Here is an 18,570-nt window from a genome sequence, read left to right on the forward strand (position 1 = left end):
TCCTTTCTCTGACTGTAAGAGGTGCTTCAGGACATTTCTGCCGACGGCGAATCTGACTGCCTTACGGCAGACTAAAACAAATTCCGTGTAATATTGCACAGTCTTTATTACTGGCAATAATTTGAATCTTGAATCTATTCTGTCTTGACAGTCTCCAACCACACAGCATCAATATTGACCAATTTCCATTAGCTCCCTCCCTTTATCTCCCTTTCCCTATCCCTCTGTTTCTTTTCCTTTCTTTTCCCTCATCTCCGACTCGTTCCTCTAGCCCCTCAGTCCTGTCCCTTCCTTCCTCTTTCAGAGACCTACCGTTCTCTGCCCTCTTCCTTGCTCACCAATCAGCTCCTTTTATTACGAGCTCCTCGTAAAATGGGATTATCACTTATAAGGGATAGAATAGACAGGAGGGACTGAATGGTCACAGTTAACATTTAACATTTAACATAAGCACAAATCACAGCCCTGGCAACAATTCGATACATTGGAAGAACTGAGGGAAGGTTTTTCACAGTCTGTTCCAGATTCAATACATTTGCAAAGACATTGTGATTTTGCAAGAGAGAACCATGCTGACGGCTGGAGAGAATACAGCTGTTTGAAGCAGCTCTTGTGGCCAACCATTTCTGTAGAATTCAGAGCAAACCATGCTCTGTGAATGACTGTGCTTTTTCGGTGGAGTGACCTGCGCCAGGAGGGTCTTTTAGGGAAGCAAAGTGCTTCATTTTAAGTGTGACTAGCAGTGAAGTTACTTGGAGAGACCAGTGACAGGATCTTGGAAGCTTCGTAGAGGTCGCCGAGTTTGAGTCTTGCTTACAAAAGGACCAGGAGAGTTATGACCATAGCTCATGTGGATAGACATTTCTTCAAAGGCAACGCAAAAAGAATTTGTGAGTCTGTAGCTGCCACAACTCCAGTCTTCCCATTATTTCATTAATTACGGGCATCAAACTTCAACAGTGAATTTAAAAGACTGAACTTTGAAGTACACACACACACACAACACACACACACCTTAGACACCTGGGCATAGTTGAGGATAGATTTAGTGTTAAGGATAGTTTAAAAGTTAAGACTATATTTTAAGAGTTAGAAATAAAATTAGTGTTTTAAAATTAAACCCTATCTGGCTCATTTCTTATTGCTACTCGCTACTCGCTGTTCGTAACACTTTCTCTTCTTCCTGTCCCACCTATCATCTGCTAGCCTGTGCTCTCCTTCCCTCCTTCCACTCCGCCCCCTTCCTGATTTCGACATTGCTGAGGAAGGGCTCAGGTTCAAAACATCTTACGTGACCTGCTGAGTTTCTCAAGCACTTTGGTGGGTTTCACCCGACCCCAGCATCTGCAGATTTCCAATTTACCTCTGTCAGATCTTGGCAGGTTCCACGTTGGGAAGAAGCTTCGCCCCAGCAGCAGCCATCCTATCCTCAGGATACAGGGCAAGACATTTACATCCGGGAAGTGGAGAAAACACTTCCCTCACAGGGCGCTGAGTTCTCTCCCATAGCAAGCAGTAAAGGTCGATCCCTGAATATATTTAAGGCAATGATAGCGAGATCACTGAATACAAAGTGCACACAGAGCGATGAGGAGGAACAGCGTGTTAAAGGAGAATCAAGTGTATATTAGCAGAGAAGATGAGAGAGGCCAGCACATATTTTTCTGTTTCACTGTGAGTACTCTTAATGCATTATTAACTTGCTCAACTCACAAATGAAACTCAGTAGGTCATGCACCATCCAGGCCTGAAACATTGGTTACCCTTTACACTGAAACCTTGTTAGAATGCGATTCGTTAATGGTCGCAATCGCTTATAGCACAGGTGTCCCAAACTAAGGGGCGAGCTGAGGACAATCAGCCAGCAACCCAACTCCCCACGCCTGACAGCCCCCCCCCCCTCCCCGGTGCCCCTACCCCCCGGCACTGCACTTCGGGGCAGGAGCTGCCGGCACAGGACGTTGGGTCAGCCGACACGGGGCACTCTGACATATATGCATCTGTTCCGCAACTCGGCTGTAACATGGTATGAAATCTTGGACCCCAACTACTGAGTTCTAACAAGGTTTTACTGTACTTCCTATGAATACTGCGTAACCTGCTGAGTTGAGGGTAGCCAATGTTTCAGGCCTGGATGGTGCATGACCTGTTAAGTTTATCCAGCACATTCAGGTATTACTCCCGACCCCAGCATCTGCAGATTTTATTGCCTGATCCCATTTTAGAAAGAGTAACACTGGGGTCATTTCAAGTTCCAGTTTATTATCGTCTAATTTATTATCATCTAAAGAAACAGCGTTTCTCTGCACCACGGTGCACACACATATACACATACAATAAACAGCACAAAATAATCACATAGATACATAAAGATATAATGTAAAATAAATGTATTTACATTTTTGGATGACTGAATTGGTTACAGGATACTGTTTGTCAGTCTCACAGCCTATGGGAAGACATTCTGCCATTCTGTTGCCCCTGTACCACCTTCCTGATGGTAGTGGGTCAAAGAGACTGCATGCTGGATGGTGGGGATCCTCGATAATTCTTTGAGCCCTATTTAAGCAACGTTCCTGGAAAATGTGGTCAATACAGGAAAAGGAGACCCTGGTGATCTTCGATCCCACATAAATTTCCTCAAAGAGCAACCCCAGCCAATATTGGCAGATTATTTGATTATTGGACATCATAGAAGAGCCTCATACCTGAGGAGAGGGAGACCGTGGTGATCTTCTTGGCCGTTTTGATGGTCCTCTGCATTGAAATGGTCTTGTGCTTTGTAGCTCCTGTCCCACACAATGACAGGACACTATTGTACTCCTTTGGTTAGGATGGGGGCTGATAGCTTTGCCCTCCTCAACCTCCTTAGGAAGTGTAGGCAGCTTCTTAACAAATGGAGTTCTGGGCCCAGGATAGGTCGCCTTTAATATGCTCGCCAAGGAACATTGTTCTCTCCACGAAGGAACCATGGATATGTAGTGGATAATGGTTGACCTTCACCCTCCTGAAGTCCACAATCCTCTCCTTTGCCTTGATCATATTCAGACTTGCACCATTTTATGAGTTGCTCATCCTCCTCTCTGTAGTCCAGTGGTTCTCAACCTTTTTCTTTCTACTCACGCACCACTTTAAGTCATCCCTATGCCATCAGTACTCTGTGATTAGTAAGGAATTGCTTAAGGTGGGAAGGGAAGGTTGAGATATTTCAGTCACCCAATTGTGACTGAAATATTTGGCTTGAGAAAAATTGTCATTGGCCCATTTCCTTTGGAGTTCTGAAACCATGCACATAACGAGTTCTGAAACCATGCACATAACGAGTCCATTAGGTACGTTTAAAACAGTGGGTTTCAAATTTTTTCTTTCTGCTCACATCCAACCTTAAGCAATTCCTTACTGATCACAGAGCACCTATGGCATAAGGATTACTTAAAATGGGATGTGAATGGGAAGGGAAGGTTGAAAACCACTGCTTTTAGCCAACTCATCATTATTGCCGCTGAGGCCAACTATTGTTATATCATCTGCCAACGATGATTTTGAACAGTGTAGTTGTGAGTCAGCACTGGGAATTGCAGGCTGAATACAAACCCAGACTGACTGTGATCTTTCAGTCAAGTCCTGAATCCGGACGCACAGAGGGGTGTTGAGTCTCAGTGAGAACATTTCATCCAGCAGCCTCTGAGGTATGATCATGTTAAATGCCAAGCTCGCCAATGAACAACAGCCTGGGGTGTGAGGCTTCGTTCTCTCGGTGGGTTAGCACGAAGTGGAAGGTCAAGGCTTCAGCATCATCTGAGGATGACAGGCAAACTGGAATGGGTCCATTGTCGCTGGAAGGTGTGATTTTATGTGTTTCATCACCAGTTCATGATCGTAGAGATCAATGCTTAACTTTTATAAGGTTGCTGGAAATATAAAAGGTTCCATTTGGGGTTTTTTTTGTGGCAAGAACAAAGGCAAGACTTCCTTCAGGATAAGAGCTGTAGATGGTCAAGTTACATTCACCCTGCATTTTACTTTTTCTGTTCCTCTTACATAGTGGAACTTGGTTCCCACGTTGCCTAATGTTAGAAACATTCTTTGTTAACCTAACAGAACAATGCTGTACGTTTCAAACATTAACAGGACCAAGAGTGCAAAATGTCCCTTAAATGTATCACATCGGAATCAGAATTTACTGTCATGAACAAGTCATGAAATTCGTTTTGCGGCGACATCAAAGTGCAAACATTCATATTATAACCATCTTATGACATTAAATTTAAAAAATGCACCAAAAATGAGGCAGTGTCTTTGGTTCATTGATCATTCAGGAATCTGATGGCAGCAGGGAAGAAGCTATTTTTTTGTCATTGAGTGCTCGTCTTTAGGCTCCTGTATCTTTTCCCCGATGGCAGCAGAGTGAAGAGGGTGTGTCCTGGGTGGTGGGGGTCCTTGAGGAAAAAGGCTGCTTTTTTTAAGACACCGCCTCATGTAGATGTCCTCGATGGTGTGAAGTCTGGTGTTTGTTATGTCACAGGCTGAGTTAACACGAGTTAACAACCCTCTGGAATTTCATCTTGTCCTAAGAGTTGGTGCCTCCATTCCAGGCAGTGATGCAACCAGCAGAATGCCCTCCACGGTACACCTGTAGAAGTTTATGAGAGTACTCGGTGACGTACTGAATCTCCTCAGAAACCTCATAAAGTAGAGCCGCTGGCGAGCCTTCTTTGTGATTGCATCAACGTTGAGGCTCCAGGTCAGATCCTCGGAAATGTTGATACCCAGGAATTCGAAGTTCTTGACCCTCTCCACCACTGAGCCCTCAGTGAGGAATGGGCCGCGTTCCCCTGGCTTCCCTTAAAACTGATAGGCTTTTATTCACTATGGAATGGAGGTTCATCCATGATGGTCGACTGTCCTGAACTGGGAAGGGGGCTGTGGGACAGTCACCTTTATTCAGGAGTCTGTGGGAGGGGCCACAAGTACAATCAGCCAATGTCCAGACAGATAAATATACAAACAGTGGTTTACCACAAAAGTCATCTCAATTTTTGGAAATAATAAAAATATATACTATTCATAAAAGCTAAATGCCCAGAAAATGTCTTTAGTGACACTGTATATATGTACCAGCCAAAACACTGAAACACCAAAACTCAACAGGTGACCCAGCATCCATGGGAAAGAAAAAGCAGACAACGTTTCAGGCCTCAGCCCTTCCTCCAACCAGGGAACAGGAACACACTGCTAAAATTCTGGGACTGCTGACCAGGAAGGCCTTACAGGAAAATTACAGAGGTCTGCTCTCCTCTGAGTAAAACCACTGATCAAGGATTCCCATTACTCACTGGAAGTGCACAAATTTAGGCCCAAGTTGAGCCATTCAGAAATTCACACTATTGCTCTAGTTAAAAGTGTCACACCTTAATATAAAAGATTCCTGATGCCCAATAGTCACTGGGCAACAAAAGGTTAAGCATCTTAGCTAAACTCCGTTGCAAATTAATGACCACAAATAAAGGTTAAAGTATTGTTGGTACTGAAGTATCACCTCCGCCTTGATTTTAACCAATCTATAACTAAACACTTGGGACTTAATGTAAGTCATATATTTCTACATATCCAGATAAGAAGCAAATCAATCATTGATTTTTTTTTGTTTAAAAAAAGGTTAACTTGCTGTGATGCGCTGCAGTGTGAACAAACAAGCTCAAACTACGAAGGCTGGACTACAGGCTTTAATTAGCTTAAAACTTGCCCACCAGGTTCAGTATCTCTTCTGGCTCCATGTGCTCTACTCCTACCCAAGGGCCGGAGGGAGCCTTTATACGGGGCCGGTGATTGGCAGGGAGTAGGTGGAGCCAGTCTCCCTGGTTACATCCCTGCAGGTACAATGGGTCGCCCCCTGCAGTAGGCAGGTAGAAATTCAGGCGGGCGCAGGTAGGAATATAGACGTGCGCAGGCAGTCACAGATGGTTGCATCGCTACACTTGCACCTTGGGGTTAGTCTGCAGATGCTGTGATTGTAATTTAATGCACAAAAGTGCTGGAGAAACTCACCTCGATGGGGGGCTTAGGCCCGAAATGTTGGTTACGTGTCTTTGCTACATAATGGACACTGCGTGACCTACTGAGTTTCTCCAGCACTTCTTTTATTAACTTGCTTTACAATGGATGAGGGCATAACTGTAGTGAAAGCTCAGAAACGCTGGTGGAACTCGCAGCATCCATAGATGTAATCAATGTTTCGGGCCTGAGCCCTTCTTTACAGTATGAGCCTAAAGCAGGCAGGTGGTGGGGGGGGGGGGGGGGTGGGGGAGACAAAAGGCAAGGAGAGGAGGGGGAATAATTGTGCTGTTATGAGAAGCAGCTTTCAACAAAAAAAAATTAATACATTGCAAGTTGAAGTCACATTTGGAAATTTGATTTTCTTTCAGGGTTGAAAGTATCACAGCCAACAAAACCTACTCCTTCCTGATTCACACTGATGTTAACATTGGTGATTTGGTGACACTGAAGTTCAAATGGGAGAACTCTGTTGCCTGGGCAAACCTCTGTGGTCTTTGGAGGACTGTGCAAACCTATTTTCCATGGAGCCAGAATAATATGAATCCAGAGCTGATTGTCAAAAAAATAAGAATAAAAGCTGGAGAAACACAACGCAAGTAAGTTATTTTTTTAAAAAACGATGCATCCATTTGTCAGATTAATGTTAATATCATGTACTCAAATCCACTCTCTTGCATTCTTAAATTTACAAGCATCCAAATTAGATTAAGTTATTTGAGGGTATTAACAAGAATAAAATGTGTATTTTTTTTTGGGGGGGGGGGGGTTACAGTAGGAAATCTTTCCTTTTATTTCCAAGTTTACAACAGATCCTTTACAGAAGTTTACACTCATTAATAGTTTGATTTGCCCATTCAATGTATTAGACATGATGAGTCAGACACTCTGGCTTTATCGGCAAGGAAATTTTTTTTTATTGACGAGCCCATATTTATAAACTTAAAATCTTAAAATAATAGCGGTTCAATACATCTTCTAAATATCTGGACGAAATGCCAAGAATAATACGATTTGAAATTGTATTAACGTTTACATCACCCTATAAAGCGTCATGTTGCTAACCAACAATGTGGCATTCATTGACACACTACAACATCTAAACACTCTAAAAATGAGCCCACTGTTACTTGCTTTGAGACCTTGTGAAACATGGTGTCGGTGTGGGTTTGTGAATTATGAGTTAAGTTCCTATTTTGGGTTAGTGAACATACTGATTAGCAACTCCATAATAAACGAATCATTTTTGCACATGTTCTTTCCGTCGGGTTAAGGAAGTCACAGTTATCAATTTGCTCAACCTTGTGTGGGCTGCATTTTAGGAGCTAACAATGTAAGATTATTTGTGAAACGGAGAGAGGGATATGGTGGCCAGCTAGCCAATCAATCGTTCATGAACCATTTAAAGGTCAGGCGATGTTCGCAACCCCTGCCGTGTCATCGCTGTGGCAGGCTGAGGTTAACACAAATTTTTCCATACTTTCCAGAGTAACGTTCTGTTCCCTAAACACCATCAACATGCATCTTCAACCGGCCCAAGAGAAAATGTTTGTAAGGTGCCCAGGTAAAGCGAAACGACGCCACAGAAGACCAAACTGAAAAGGTACCAAGCTGAAACCTAGATCAACGGTGGACAGCATCCATTCAAACTTCTCATACCTGCTCTGGCTTGTACACTCTATCACCAAACAAAAGAGTGAACATTAACCACAACTTCAATAAACAAATTTAATTCTATACACGGATTAAGTCTAATTATTTTGATTGGTAAATGCAGAGTGAAAATAACTTAGCAAAGCGTTTCTAGAAGCTACACGAGGAAGTAAAACAAGCTATTGTCGCTGCCATTCTCAACTTTTCTTTGGCTACAGCCCTCCTCGGGACTCAGCTAAATGTTTATGCCCCCAAGTTTCGGTTTCTTCCATACTCCTTTCCTTCCCACTAGTTTATGTTGCATGAGGTGAAAAGAAAACTTCAATGTGCTGAGGCCCCGGGGTGGGAGGGGGTGGCGAAGGGTTCCCTTTGAGAATGGCTGGTCCACAGAAAACATAATTCAGTAACTAAAATTGAAAATATTAAATCACATTTTGAAGATTGTATCTCCACAAAGAGGCAAAATTATTTCTAATTATTGTACAAGAAAGAAGGCCTGGTTTATGAAATGTAAGAGGCTGGCTTTAAATAGAACTGTAAAGGTTGCGGATAGACTGGGAGCACGAGGTAGCTGCAGCACCCATTAGCTCCTGGGTGCAGTGGCCTGAACGTACCAACTCCTTAGACTCAACAGCAGATTCAAACCTGTTATAACGTGGCACTAACCACTACTACTCCCCTCCTGTTTACTGCTCCTGCTTTGTAGGAGAATTAATAAACTTTACAAAGTATTTTATCTGAAGTATGCCAAATGATTGGTATGTAGTTTCTTTCTCATAGCTGTTTGAGTAGGGTGAAACTTGGTGATGTATCTGGTCACCATGGATGCAGCAATAATTTGGTTAAAAGACTTACCAGATGTCCTCTCATTGGTTCACACTTTACCGAGAAAATGTTAAACCTCTGATTTGGTTGGCTGCTTCACTTTAACAGCTTCCAATAAAGAGAACACTGGGGATTGATGGAAAATGTGGCTGTATTTAATGTAAATCCACAATCATTTTGCTCTGGGCAATTCACTCGACTCCATTCTTTCTCTTGTTGTGACAGCAAGATTGATGGGATCACATTTCAACCATGGTAATGGCTTTTAAGTGTCTTACTGATGTGCCGTGACCCAGAACCACTCCAATGATATCAATAACTAATACAGAACAGTTAGAAAGGAAAGCCTGTGCCAAAGGAACTGAATTCCTTAATTAAAAACTGTAAAATGATAAGTCGTCGCTTCTTGCCTTTTGTTTTGGTCCCCTTCTGTGCAGAGAAATTTTGTTAAAATTCCATATTCATTTCTGGTGAAAGAGTCAGAGATTTGACTTGGGTAAGTGTCACCTATTCTCTTTACGGTCTGAAAAATTAAAATCCCCCAGCATTTTGATAAGGAGACTGATTTAAAAATTAAAACAGCTGATGCGAAAATGATAAAATTAAACATTTCACACCCTGGTTTGAGTTGTTTGCATCTGTAAAGATAGAAATGCAACACTGGCTTCCTGCTTTCACAACACTCGAAGTGCTTGCTGTAACAGATGTCTCGTTGCATGGACAACAGGCTAACTTCTTCACACTCAAAACAATAGGACCACGGTGGACATCTGTCCATTTCCAATCTCCAGCAGATGAGACAAAGCCTGCACTCCAAATCCAATCCAGTTAAATACGACTCTGTTCTTATGGAAGGGTTTTCATGCAGAGACCAATCAGATTGGAGTGAAATAGAAAATGAGAGTTTGTACATGAGATAATAACCTCCAGGAAGAGCTGTGGGTCAAGCTGCATGACCGCGGGGATGAGCCTCGGGATTGGGGAGAAGACAGAAGGGGTGCCCAAAGGTGAAGGAAGCAGTGTAAGCGAGCAGGGGTTCGCGCCAGGCTGAGAGTGGACCCCCCCCCCCCCGCCACCCGGCTCTCCCGTCCACCCTGCTCGCCAACGTCTGTTCCCTGGTGAACAAAATGGACCGCATCCAACTCCGGAGGTTTGCGCAGCATGTGTACAGTGTTACAAGTCCAGAGGACCCCAAAACCCAGCAGTAATAGAGATACACCACGACAAAGGGTTACTTAAATTATCTTTTTTTTCATTTTATTTTTTAATTATGTATTGCACAGTTTACATTTCTTTCTTGTTTACATTTCTCTCTTTTGTATATGTATCTTTTCTTAAGTAAAGTGTTCTTGCACTACTAATAAGTGGAAATTCTGCCTGGCCCACAGAAAAAGGAATTATGTATGTATGTATGTCTTCTTTGGCTTGGCTTCGCGGACGAAGATTTATGGAGGGGGTAAATGTCCACGTCAGCTGCAGGCTCGTTTGTGGCTGACAAGTCCAATGCAGGACATGTACTCTGACAATAAAATCTGAACTTTGAAGTGACATCACTTGTCCAATCCAGTGGTCTCTCCACGCACGGAGCATCGAGTCGTTGGAGACTGGGACATTGTTCATGTTGAGCCAAGTATCAGGACTGGGGTTTGACAAGGTGCAGAGGGCTCACAAAGGCCCTCGGACACTGAAAGCTCCCTGATGGTGTCGGAGGTTCCCTGGCCTTTAAACTGGCTTTGCTCGTTGGGGCCAGGGCCACTGCGTGGGCTGCTAGCTTTTGTTTGCGTTCGCCGCCCAGAGCGCTGGCTCGATCACCGCGGCAGAGGCCACCACACTTCTACCCTTTGCCTCTTTTGTGCTTGACTTTTATCCCCTCTGAGTTTTCTCTTTTAACTTAGGCTTTTACTTTTTCACTCTTCTCTTTTTCTTTATCCATCCCTCTCCAATCTGTTGAACCCACCCTCCATTTAAAGCCCTGTCCACAGCCCTAGTTATGCGATTTGCCAGGATCCAGGTCCCATCACAGTTTAGATGGAGCCCTTCCCCTATGAACAGTTCCTTCCACCAATTGTGGTGCCAATTTCCCATGAATTAGACTCCACTTTTCCCACACCAATCCTTGAGCCGCGTATTTAACTCTCTTATTCTTCGAGACCTTGTGCCAATTTGCACATGGCTCAGGTAGTAATCCAGAGAGGACCACCTTTTTGGGTCTACTTTTTAATTTGGTCTCAAACTCCTCCTTAGAAGAACCTCTTTCCTGGTTCTACCTACATCGTTGGTACCCACAAGGACCACGATAAATGGATCTTTCTCCTCCCACTGCTGGTCGGATAAGATGTCCCGAATCCAGGCAACACAGACTTCGGGACGCTCTATACCTGCGACAGAGAACATTGTCTGCTCCCCTAACTATACTATCCCCAATTCCCACCACATTTCTCTTCAGTCCCCACTCTTGAATGACTTCCTAAACCACGGTGCTACGGTCAGGTTGGTCATCCTTCCTATAGCCCCCACTCTTAACCACACAAGGAGCAAGAATCTCAGATGTGAAACAAGATCAAGGGCTGGGGCTCCTCGGGAACTCTCCCTTGCATCCTACCACCTGCCTCACTCGCAGTCACCCCCCTCTTGTCCCTGACCACAGGCCAAATGTGAGGCAGCTATTTTAATGGGCGTGACTGCCCCCTGAAGCACAGGCTCCAGGTCCCTCTCCCCCTCCCTGATGTGTCGCAGGGCTTGGAGCTCAGATTCCAGGTCATCAATTTTTTTTTTAGTATTTTTTTCATATTTTTATTATTTTAAGGTGTGGCCAATTGTGTATTTTTAAATGAACAGATGACAAGATGCTTAAAAGGATTATTTACCATCCTAGACCTTCTCATTCTCTGCCTTTACATTGCTTGTTTTTTTTCATTTTTAATTTTTGCACTGAATCACATCAATAACAACATCCACAAACGATCATCAACAATATATACATAATGACATTTTTTCTTTTCCCCACCTCCTCTCTCCCCTTCCCCACCCTCATCAAAAATCAATAAATGATAAAACACTTAAAACAAAGAAATAACCAAAAAAAAGGAAAAAAATGGTATTGTCGACTTTCACATATTTAAATCTTATTCTGCTCATAATTATGTTGTTTTACGAGATGGAGGTTTGTGGTCGGCATTCCCAGACATATTTTATGTACGATTCCCAAATTTGTTCAAGTAATGTACACTTGTCTTTCAGATTGTATGTAATTTTTTCTAATGGAACACACTTGTTTATTTCTGTAAACCACTGTTGTATTTTAAGGTTTGTTTCCAATTTCCAGGTTGTCATAAAACATTTTTTGGCTACTGCTAATAAATTTTATTTGGGCTTTGTCTAATTTTAGTCCTAATTTTTTGTCTTTTATATTATTTTACAGAAAATTTTTTGGATCTTTTGGTATATTTTTTTTGTAATTTTGTTTAATATTAGGTTTAGATCTTCCCAGATGGTTTTTACTTTTGAGCAAGTCCAAATTGCATGTAATGTTGTTCCAATCTTTTTTTTGCAACGAAAACATCTATCTGAAGCTGTTGGGTACCATTCTTTTAATTTCTGAGGATAATATATAATCTGTGTAGCCAGATATATTGAATCATACATAATCTACTATTCATCATGTTCCTCATTGTTCCTGTACATAACTTCTCCCATGTTTCATTCTTTATCTCTGTGTTTAAATCTTTTTCCCAACTTTGTTTCGGTTTATACTTTATTTCATCTTCTTCTTTATATTGTTATTTGACGGACATGTTTGTAATAAATTTTTTAATTCTCATTGTGTCTGTGATTAAATATTCATACTTTCTGGTCATCTCAAACTATTTCCCAATATATCTTTTATATAAGTTACAATATGTAAGTATTGTACTTTGTGTTATTCCATATTTATAGACAATAGACAATAGACAATAGGAGCTGGAGTAGGCCCTTCGGCCCATCGAGCCAGCACCGCCATTTTACAGATCATGGCTGATCACTACCATCAGTACCCCTTTCTAGCCTTATCCCCATAACCCTTAACTCCTTTGCCCACTAGAGTCTTATCTAACTCTCTTTTGAACATAATCAGCGAATCTGCCTCTACCACCCTCTGTGGCAGAGCATTCCACAGATTCACACTTCTCTGGGTATTTATCTTTTAATTACTCAAATGTTAATAAATTATTTCCCAAAAAGCAATCTTCTATTTTCTTGATTCCTTTTCTATCCCATTACTTGAAAAATAAATTGTCTATTGTAAAGGGGATTAATAGGTTTTATGTTAATATCATTTTTGGTATTTGATCATTTATCTTTTTTTCTTCCAGGTGTATTTTGTCCATAATTTAAGTATGTGATGTAGTACTGGTGAATTGTTATATTGCACCAATTTTTCATCCCATTTATAAAGTATGTGTTCTGGGATATTTTCTCCCAATTTGTCTAATTCTATCTTAGTCCAGTCCGGTTTTTCTCCTCTCTGATAGAAATCTGATAAATACCTTAATTGTGCCGCCCTGTAGTAATTTTTGAAGTTTGATAGCTGTATCAAACTGTGCCAACTTGCCAACTTTGTTTGTAACTCCATGTTAATTTTTCTAGTGCTATTCTTGATTTCTTACCTTTCCATAAAAAATTTCCTTGCTATTTTCTTCAGTTTTGCAAAACAAATTCTCCTTCAGGGGGATTGGTAACATTTGGAATAGATATTGCACTCGTGGGAACACGTTCATCTTAATACAGTTTACTCTTCCTATTAAAGTTAACAGTAGTTCTTTCAAATTCTCTAAATCTTCCTGTATTTTTTTTAATTAATGGTTCATAATTTCATTTGTATAAATGTTTTAGGTTGTTATCTATTTTGATACCAAGGTAACATATCACCTGTGATTGCCATTTGAAAAGGGTAGTTTTTAAAATTCTGGATAATCAGTTTTGTTCATTGGCGTCACTTCACTTTTATTGGTGTTAACCTTGGACCCTGATATCTCTCCATATTCTTTCAGTTCTATATGTAGTTTTTTATTGACTTAACTGGTTCTGTTAAATATAGTATGATCTCATCTGCAAAAAAGTTGATTTTATATTCTTTCTCTTTTATTTTTATTCCTTTTATCATAGTTTCCTTCCTTATCAACTCAGTTAGTAGTTCAATAACCAAAGCGAACAGTGAAGGGGATAATGGATATCCCTGTCTTGTTGACCTGCTTAATTTAAAGTGATCTGATACATATCCATTTATTACCACATTTGCTAACGGTGCATTATATAATGCTCTAATGGAGTTAATAAATTTTTCTGGTAGTTTAAATTTTTGTTACACTTTAAACACATAGTACCACTCTACCCTATTGAAGGATTTCTCTGCGTCTAACATAACAGCTACCATTGGCATTTTATTTGTATGTGCTGCATGTATTAAATTAATAAGTTTACAAACATTATCAGCTGCTCATCTTTTTTTAACAAATCCACTTTGGTCTTGCCTTACTAGTTTTGGTACATAATCATTCAGTCTGTTTGCCAGTAATTTTGCTTTTAATTTATAATCTGTATTCAATAATGGTATAAGTCTGTATGAAGATGGCAATAGCGGGTCTTTCCCCTCTTTTGGGATTACTGTAATTATTGCTGTTTTACATGATTTTGGTAAGTTTTGGGTCTCTTCTACTTGATTTATTACTTCTAGGAGGGGAGGGATTAATAGATCCTTAAAAAACTTTATAAAACTCTATAGGGAATGCATCTTCACCTGGTGTTTTATTGTTTGGTAGTTTTATTAATATATCTTGTTTTTCTTCAGTCTTAAAAGGTTCTGTCAATTTAATTTGTTCTTCTATTTGTAGATGTGGTAGTTCAATGTTAGATAAAAATTCATCAGTTTTGTCATTTTTTTCTTTTATTTTCAGTTCGGTGTAATTGTTTATAGAATCTTTTAAATTTTTCATTAATCTCCAATGGATTATTATGTGATCCGGTTATCATCTTTTCTTGTCGCGAGAATGGTTCTTTTAGCTTGTTCTGTTTTAAGTTGCCAGGCCAATATTTTGTGTGTTTTCTCTCCCGGTTCATAATATTTTCAATTTGTTTTCATTATATTTTTCTCTACTTTATATGATTGTAATGTTTCATATTTTAATTTTTTCTCTGCCAGTTCTATCTTTTTCTCTGTATCTTCTTTCCGCTAATTCCTTTTCTATAATCGTTATCTCTTTTTCCAACTGTTTTACTTCCCGATTATATTCCTTTTTAATTTTAGTCGTATAGCTAATTATTTGTCCTCTAAGGCCTTCATTGTATCCCATAAAATGAGTTTATCTTTTACTGATTCCATAGTGGTTACGACTCAGAAGGGTTCTTGTTGCTCTTCAGCGAGAGTTTTTCTTATTTTAGATGACCACAGAGTTCCTTTCTGTTTCACCTGTTCGAAGAGAAACACCAGACAGCCAATCCTCTCCTTTGACCAGGCCGTCTTCCAAAACTTGCCAACTTGTCCCTCTGGAACTGATGTCTGTGTCTCTTCCCCCCACCCCCCATCTCTCTCTCTCTCTCTCTCTCTCTCTCACTCCCTCTAACTCTGAGAGCAAAGCCTGTTTTTTTTGGGCTCTCTGCCTGCAAAGATCACATGACCTTCCAGACAGTAAGTTCTGTTTTCCAGACAAAGCTGCTACTGCCTGTTGTTACATTTGCTGCCTTTTGCAAATAACTGTCCATCATGAGTCTGAGCTCTCTTGCAAAAGCTCCTGATTTTAAGTGTTTGTGTGTGTGTCCTGCTCCAACAAACCTTTCCCAATTTATCTCCCAAACACCTCTATATACTCTGTCACAACAGCAACTGAAGCATGGCTCAGCGACAGGATCCTAGAGACCGCCATTCATCTGGATGGGCTCACTTTATTTTGGGGTAACAGAGATGCTGCTCAGTGTGGGAAAGTCTGTGGTGGTGGCCTGTATGTTTACATCAAGACAGAATGGTGTAAGGATTCTACACGAGTGTCCAGTCATTGCTCAGCATTGGTGGAATTTCTGACTATCAGATGTCGGCCATTTTATCTCAGTGGGAATTCACCACTGTCCTCACAGTTGGAGTGTACATGCACCCCACCCCCCCAGAGCTAGCGCTAAGGAGGTGATCTGGGAACTGTAAGGGGCTCAAAGCGAACTGCAGATCGCAAACCCTGAAGGACTGATCATTATTGCTGGGGATTTCAACCAGGCGAACCTCATCAGGGCTACCTAAATTCCAAGAGTACGAGGACTTTGACACGAGAGGAGTGAATACATTGGACTATGAACATTTCCAATGCGTATCGGGAAGACCACATCTCTGTACTGCTAACTCCAGAATACAGACCGCTCGTCAGACACTCTATTTCTAAAGCAGGATAAAACCTGGCCAGCAGGGGCTATTCATATGCTTTGAGCGTACTGACTGGCACATGTTCAAGGGAGCAGCAACCGATGCCAACTGCATCAACCTGGAGGAGTAGATGACATCAGTGACCAGCTACATCAGTAAGTGTACTGATGTACCCAAGACCATCATAACTCGCTCTAATCAGAAACCAGGGATGACCGTGAAGATGTGTGTGCTGCTTAGGCGCTGAGACTCTGCCTTCAGAGCAGGTGACAAGGTAGCCCTAGCTATTGTGAGAGCCAAGCTAAGGCCATCAGGGAAGTAAAGTGTGAGCATGCCCAGCGTATTCATACCCACTTTCAGGACAGCAAGGATACATTATGCATTCGGAGGGGCATCCAAGATATCACCAAAGATGTCTACACTTCAAAGCCGCCACCTTTATCCCTGTGCCGAAGAAGTCGTCAGTGTCCTGCCTCAATGACAACCGGCCTGTCACACCCACGTCTACCATCATGAAGTGCTTTGTGAGTCTCGTCATGGCACATATCAAGCTCCTGTTGCCCCCCACCCTCACTGGACCCCAAATATAGATCCAATCGCTCTACCATCACCATCGCCACTGCCCTCCATCTAGTCCTCACCCACCGAGAAACTGATTTCAGAGATTGTTTCTTAATATGGGACATATTAAAGACATAATTAAGGGCCAGATCATTTGATATACCAAAAGCATTAAAGTGGGACATGTGAAGGAGGTTAGCACCCAAGAACAGGAGGTTGCTCATTTGGAAAAGGATTAACAAAGAGCGGGTACACAGGAATTTGGTGTACAACAAGCTCAAATACAATACATTTACAAACATATAAAACAGAAAAGCTGATTTTAATATCTAGAGAGCAGTATTAAGGACTGGGGGAGAAGGCCCACAAAGTCTTGTCCTTGCAGGTGAGGGTGGAAGAGGCCTCAAGAACAATTAAATGCGATTCTGATAGGGGAAGGCAAGAGCTCAAATAAACCAAAAGAAATAAATGATACATTTGAAAGATTGTACAAGGAATTGTATAAATTGAAATTAAGGGGTGATCCCAACAAAATAGATGTTTTCTTGCTTTCATTGGACCTACCAAATTTAGATCAGGAAGAGCGAAAGGGGCTGAATGCTGCTTTCTCTGAAGAGGAAATCGCAGAGACGCTGAGCTCTTTGCAAGCTGTCAAATCACTGGGAGAGGATGGCTTCCCTGCTGAATTTTATAAGGAGTTTTAAGATCTGCTAATGCCCCTTCTTATGAAGGTGATGGACCAGGTGACAGAGATGCATACCCTCCTGAAGTCTTTCTCAACAGCAAACATCACTGGGATCCATTGAGCTCTGCCTCATATAGACCCATCTCATTACTAAATAGACTATAAAATTATTGCAAAAGCATTGGCTAACAGGTTGGCAAAATATTTGCCAAAATTAGCAAATCCAGAAATGAGCTGAATTTGTAGAAAGGAAGCAGTCAGGAAGCAATATAACTAGACTTAATATAGTTCATCTTGCACAGTCGGGGTGGATCTGGGAGTGGCAGTATCTCTGGATGTGGAGAAAGTCTTCAACAGACTGGAGTGGGATGCTTTGTTCAAGGTACTGGAAAAATTTGGATTGGGTCAAACTTTTATTAATTGGGATGAAGACACTATATCATAAACCCCAAGCAAAAGTTATTACAAATGGGCAGATGTCTCCAGTGTTTCCATTGAGCAGGTCCAATAGGCAGCGCTGTTCATACTGGCAATTGAGCCACTGGCAGAAGCCATTCAGCAGGATCCAGACATAAAGGGGTTCAGGATGGGCCAGGTGGGACACAAAATCAACCTTTTTTGCTGATAATGTGTTAGTGTATTTGACAGACCCTGAAGGGTGGGGGAGGAGGGGGGTTATTGGCCACACTGAAGACCACACTGGAAGATTATGGGAATGTCTCAGGGCAAAAGGTAAATCTGGACAAAAGTGAAATTAAGCCTTTGACAAATGGAGATTATAGATTATATCAACATGGAAATCAATTCTAATGGCCCCAGGAAGGCATTAAGTATTTGGGGGTAAAAATAGATAAAGATTTATGTAATTTATGCAAATGTAATTATCTCCCTTTGCTCTGGAAGATTGAGGAGGACATTGATAGATGGGACTCTGCCCATAACACAGGTGGGAAGATTTAACTGTCAGAGTGAAGGTGATGCTAAGACTCCAGTATCTTCTTCAGTTGTTACCAATTCCATTGCCATAGGGTTTCTTTAAGACACTGGGAAAATGTGCCACAAGGTTCTTGTGGAATAGTAAGGTGGCTAGAAAGTTGACATGGGATCACAATTTGGTGGGGGGGAGGGGTTAAAATTACCAGATTTTTTAAAATATTATTGGGCAGCCCAAGCAAGGTTTATCATCTCACTATTTGAGGGGGGGGGGGCTCTTCCCTCCCTCCCTCCTGGGCACAAATTGAACTAGATGCAATAGGTGAAATGATGGCAGGAGAATTTATATACAAATGAGATACCAAATTTATTTCAAAGAAAACAGACCCAGACTAAAGTATATTCTTCAGACATGGTAAACAATAAATCAATGTATTGGATGGAAGGTGGGGATATCTCCCAAAATGCCTTTGTC

The 18,570-nt window shown here is 41.4% G+C and overlaps 1 protein-coding gene across 2 annotated transcripts in view; it reads left to right on the top strand.

Moving 5' to 3' along the window:
- lipca (lipase, hepatic a) overlaps positions 1 to 7,791 on the top strand; it is a 95,688-nt gene extending 87,897 nt beyond the window's left edge. The window contains exons 8-9 of one of the 2 annotated variants that reach the window (XM_069911154.1): positions 5,659 to 5,753; positions 6,426 to 6,511. In XM_069911154.1, the coding sequence (XP_069767255.1) occupies positions 5,659 to 5,734 (76 nt within the window). In that variant the 3' untranslated portion in view covers positions 5,735 to 5,753; positions 6,426 to 6,511. Of the gene's footprint in view, positions 1 to 5,658; positions 5,754 to 6,425; positions 6,654 to 7,541 lie in introns of those variants that run through there. The other variant, XM_069911153.1, reaches the window with a different exon arrangement.
- The last annotated feature ends 10,779 nt before the right edge of the window (positions 7,792 to 18,570 follow it).

This window comes from Narcine bancroftii, chromosome 14, assembly GCF_036971445.1.
Source record: "Narcine bancroftii isolate sNarBan1 chromosome 14, sNarBan1.hap1, whole genome shotgun sequence".
Taxonomy (NCBI): domain Eukaryota; kingdom Metazoa; phylum Chordata; class Chondrichthyes; order Torpediniformes; family Narcinidae; genus Narcine; species Narcine bancroftii.